General features: G+C 28.1%; 3 protein-coding genes across 3 annotated transcripts; 2 read left to right on the top strand and 1 right to left on the bottom strand.

Annotated features, from left to right (window-relative positions):
* The first annotated feature begins 147 nt into the window (after nucleotides 1–147).
* On the top strand, nucleotides 148–726 carry Chro.50094 (hypothetical protein). The annotated part of the gene is made up of 1 exon (XM_660466.1): nucleotides 148–726. One exon carries the CDS (start codon nucleotides 148–150, stop codon nucleotides 724–726), a length of 579 nt encoding a protein of 192 aa, XP_665558.1.
* Nucleotides 727–1,092: 366 nt separating this feature from the next.
* Chro.50093 (hypothetical protein) lies at nucleotides 1,093–1,611 on the bottom strand. Its single annotated transcript, XM_660465.1, has 1 exon — nucleotides 1,093–1,611. One exon carries the CDS (start codon nucleotides 1,609–1,611, stop codon nucleotides 1,093–1,095), a length of 519 nt encoding a protein of 172 aa, XP_665557.1.
* Nucleotides 1,612–2,689: 1,078 nt separating this feature from the next.
* Chro.50092 (hypothetical protein) lies at nucleotides 2,690–5,008 on the top strand. The annotated part of the gene is made up of 1 exon (XM_660464.1): nucleotides 2,690–5,008. One exon carries the CDS (start codon nucleotides 2,690–2,692, stop codon nucleotides 5,006–5,008), a length of 2,319 nt encoding a protein of 772 aa, XP_665556.1.
* Nucleotides 5,009–5,085: the final 77 nt, after the last annotated feature.

The raw sequence follows: 5,085 nt of genomic DNA, 5'->3' as shown, positions 1-5,085 counted from the left end.
GCTAGGAGTTACTTAAATAGCTCAAGTAATAGAGGGCAGATTGTAGCTATTAATTATAAAAGTAATATTGAATTAACAATTGATTTGGTTCAATGTTTAAGATCCCAACAATGGTTAAATGACGAATTAATTAACTTTTACTTCTCAATGCTTCAAGAAAGAAATGATCGTCAAACTTCCAATGGATTTAAGCCTAAGGTATGGCTTTGGAATTCTTTCTTTTACACAAAATTAACATGTGATCAAAGCAATGATGAAACAGGATATTGTTATAAAAATGTTTCAAGATGGACACAGAGAAAAAAAATTGACTTATTTAATTATGATATTATACTTTTACCTATTAATGTCAATAATGTACATTGGACTTTGGGTGTTGTTAATTTTAAGCTTGGATATATTCAGTACATAGATTCATTAGGCGGGCAATTTCAAGACCATTTGGGCTGCACAAAGATGTCATCCATATTCTTTCAAAACATGAATAGATATATACAGGATGAATATTTTGATAAAAAAAAGGAGAAATTTCCAGGCCAGTTGAAGCATTTTACGAGGTTTTCGGAACCAGTTCCACAACAGAATAATGGCTCAGATTGTGGGGTATTCACATGTATGTTTGCTGAGTGTATTTCTGAAGGAAGGTCTTTTGATTTTGACACAACTCAAATTGACAGGATTCGTGAGGTTATGTTAGTGGAATGTATTAAAAATGAAATATTTTGAGAATTTTCAGGTATTTATACTCATCGGAATAAATATTCCAAATAGTTTCTTCTATTAATTAAATTATATTAACAATGTTTAAAGTAATTTTATTAAGTGCTTAATATTAACATAAAGAAGAAGAAAAAAGAAAAGGTTATATTTTAATCTAGTCAAAAGTTTTAGGTAGTTTTTTATTAAAATTAACTTAATATTTGAATTTTACTAATTTTGTTTACTGCAAAATAATAGATTATACTATAGATAAAGGTAGCAATCATATACCGTCAATTATCCATGAATTTACATGTACCCAAACATTGCAGCCACCAGTATTAACTATTCCCAGAGTAAAGTACTTGAAGTTACAAGTTTCAGCGATATCTGTCATTCCGGAATATTTGAAATATCATCAGTTCTAATCAAAGTGGTTGCTGGAGCCTGTTGCATGTTTTCTGAAGTATATCCTGTCGTTTCAAAAGCAGATACAATAGTAGAAGGGTCTTTAACCAAACTTGTATTACTTGAACATAAATCATCGCAAATCTTTATAAATTTTAAAGTGAGTGAATTTGCTGAACATGTACAGTTATAAGAATCACAGTAAGTTTTTAGCGAAATATAGGAAGATTGACTTGAATTACGGATAGTCTTGGCATAACTAGATAAGTCAAATTGGATTAGTAAAGTATTATCCCAACCTGTACTGAAAGCAGACGTAATTGGAAGATACATAACGTTTCCTGAATATTCCCAGCAAAAGTTTGAGCTTGTATTGATCATATTTTGTGTCACAAACATGCTTGTTGGAGTAATTGTGGCGCAACTTGCTCGCTCATTTCTTAATATTCCAGAAATACTAACTATTATTAATTTCCAAAGAAGCCATTCTATTCTCTTTCTCATAATTATATTAGTTTGTATTGGTCTTATCAATATTATTCAGAGCAAATCTCTTTAAAACAGATCTGAATTAATGTTTTATTTCATTCTACTTTTTTTAACAATACTTTCTTTAAATATTAATAAATATATTACATACAATACACATGCACTTTTTGGCGCCAACAAAACTACAGATCTTGGACGCCATTTAATTGTAAAAAACTTTAAAGGAGCATAGAGTAGGCTAAACAAATATTTTGGTCACAAGTTCGTTTATTCTTTTAATTTTTTCTATTTTTCCCCTTTCTTTAGTGAGTTTTTGCATTGAAGGTAGTTTCAAATGCAATAAAAAAACTATTTAAGAGCTAGTTCTTATAGCAATAAAAGTCTAGATGAGAGAGAAAAAAATGATAGGTTATATTTTGTATATGTTCAATTCATAGAAACATTAAAATTGGTAATCAAGATGAATTTTTTTTAAATAGATTTTTCATTTCCCAGAATATTAATTTAAATTTTGCATGCATTTATAAGTGGCGCCAAATGTATTTGATTGTAGTTATAAGTAAGGCAGGTAGTTTTGTGGGGGGGGGCGCACGACTTAGGGGAGGAGGGGAAACAGAATTTTTATGAGCTATATATTTAAAGTCGAGAAATAAATAAGGTGCCAAAGTAAAGCAGAAATAAGCAACAAGTTTCAATAAAAGTGTCTATGTAAGGAAGAGAATCTGGTTTCAAATATTAAAGAAGATTCCAAAACATTGAATTCAGAACTTCTTTGGAATTAATTAAGAATAAATAATTGCGTGTGCAATTTTGCATGCAATTATTTTGGCAAATTATTTATTAATTAGCATATTATGTGGATAATATGACAATAATAATTAGTTAAAAAGTGTAGGAGCTAAATTAATTCAAGAAATCATAAAATTCGAAGTTTCTGAAATAAATTTAATAAACTAGTGACTAAAATAGAGAGAATGGAACTTTGAATTAAGGACATTTAACGAATTTTATACAAAAACAGTATCAACTGCAAATATAACAACATTATCTACTACTCTAATAATATTAATATTATCAAGTACACAAAACAAAAATGTTTAGATATTGTAGTAAAATCACCGAAAGAGTGTTATACTCTACTATAAAGAATGTTATGAATAAGATATTTACAAATTTTGAACAAGAACAACTTTCCATCTCACTTTTAGGTGGAAGCTTGGAAATAAGGGATTTAAATATTAGAAAAGAACTTTTTGATAATTTATCTTTCCCAATCAGTTTAAGTGATGGAATTGTTGGAAAAGTTAATATTGATGTTATCTGGAGAAAAATATTTACCCAAGAGTTTGTAAAAATCACCTTGGATGATGTATATGTTATTTTTAATACTACTGATATGAAAAATTGGAATGTTGAAATGTTTGAAAAAAACTGGAAAAGGTTTAAAGCTAATTTATTAAAACAAGATGAATTTATTACTTTCTTAAAAAGTGCTATGGCTTCCAATTTTCTCAAACAAATTGGACACTTTTTTATATCAAAGATTCAGTTTGAAATTAAAAACATCAATTTTAGAATTGAAAATTTGTTATTCCACTATATGAAGAGATTTGTTATTGGACTAAGTATTGATAAAATTTCCAGTCGAAATTGTAATGAATATTGGATTCCAGTAGATAAATCTGGAGGAGCCATTTTAGGCCGTAATACAGACAAAATTAATGGATCATCAACTTCTACTGTAGCTTTTGATAATAGTGATATAAGAAATTCAAAAGTATCAGGTAACTCTAATAACCATATATCATCACAATCTATATCCAGAGAATTCTATCTAGATGAACAAGATGAAACTAGTATTGGATCTATTGTAGACAAATATATGAAATTTATGGAGCCTAGATTAAAAATTAATAAAGGTTTTACTGGAGATTCTGAAGAAAATCTAGAAAATATTGATGATATAAAAGAACAGGAGAACATTTTAAAAAGTATTCTAGCAAAATCTAAATCCAAGCTTAATGGAAATAAATCTATAGAAACTCATAATTTTTGGTCAAAACTTAAAAAAAGGACTCCTCTTAGTTGGGTATGGAATAACCAAATTTACGATCAGAAATCTGAATCTTCAAAAAATCCTAATATTGAAGAGAAACAAATTGAGGTAGACAATACAGGACTCAATAGTGGGATATGGCATAACAATGATCTAATTTTTCCCTACCCTAATGGAATGGGAGTCAATAGAGAAGTCGTTGATAACTTTATTACATCCAAGGAAAACAGAGAAATAGAAAAGTACAACAAGGAAAAGTTTGTCCAACCTGATATTCTGGAAAAAAATGAAATCTTCCTCAAATCTTTCTTAATAGAGAACTTTTCTGTATATATTGATGAGATCTCACTTTATAACCAAACTATTAACTCTCCTTGGACCAATTTAAATAAATCAGAATCACAAATTTCTGATAGATTAAACTTCTTAAAAATTACTTCTGAAAAAGAATACGATACCCATGATTTTATTATTTATCCACATAAAATTGAATTAAGAGTAAGATTGGTACCTTGCATTATAAGATATGATGAGAATATATATGCATCAGCTTTGAATGATAGGTTTTATATTCTATCTCAGGATGAAGATAACCAGATTATTCCATTAATATCATCTTATTTTATTTTTGATAATTTAAGTATTGATATTACAGAAAAACAATTAAAGTTATTGTTAGATTTTTTGGACTATACAGTATTTTTATATGGAGATTTTTCAGCAGGTTCATGTCCAAAGGATTTTCAGAATTTTCCAGATGAACAATCATGTATTAGGTATAGAATTTCATGGTTTGAGTTTCTTATAGGAAAAAGAGACAGAAGTTACTCAGAAATTTGCAATATTGAAGACAGTTATAATGCTTATTCTTTAATAAAGCTCAGAAATGATGTTTATAAGTGCCTTAATTATTCAATATATCATTCAGTAAAGTCAATACTTAGCTTTGAACTAGATAAAAGTGATCAAGGAAATGTTTTAACTTTTCCTCTATTTGTAATCAAAGATCATGAAGAATATAATTCAAAAGATAATCTTTTTGGAGGATTTCCAAACAAAAATAAGCCAGTATTGGTTAATGAATCTGATAAAATCAGTAATAATCTGGCTCAGTATATTATTTCTAAATTAGTTATAGGACAGAATGATTATTACTCTGTAAGTTTGAATATGAATGATGATTCAACTGTTAGAGGAGGAAACAAGGCAAATATTAATGAGATAAAGGAAACAGAAATCTATTTAAGTAAGGAGGAGATTAAATTAATTAAAGAGAATGATTTACTTGAAAGGATCAAAACAAAAACAAGCAGTTTGTTATCACAGAATGAGTTACCTTTGAGGTGGTACTTTTGATCTGAATTCATACTTGAAAACTGAAAAGGATGATAATAACAAGAAGTCTCATCATACTTTACCATTTATGCTAATAC

The sequence above is a fragment of the Cryptosporidium hominis genome (genome assembly GCF_000006425.1).
Source record: "Cryptosporidium hominis TU502 chromosome 5 CHRO015050, whole genome shotgun sequence".
In the NCBI taxonomy this organism is placed as follows: Eukaryota; Apicomplexa; class Conoidasida; order Eucoccidiorida; family Cryptosporidiidae; genus Cryptosporidium; species Cryptosporidium hominis.
The sequence above is the reverse complement of the archived record's forward strand: the minus strand, read 5'-3'. Positions and strand labels throughout refer to the sequence as shown.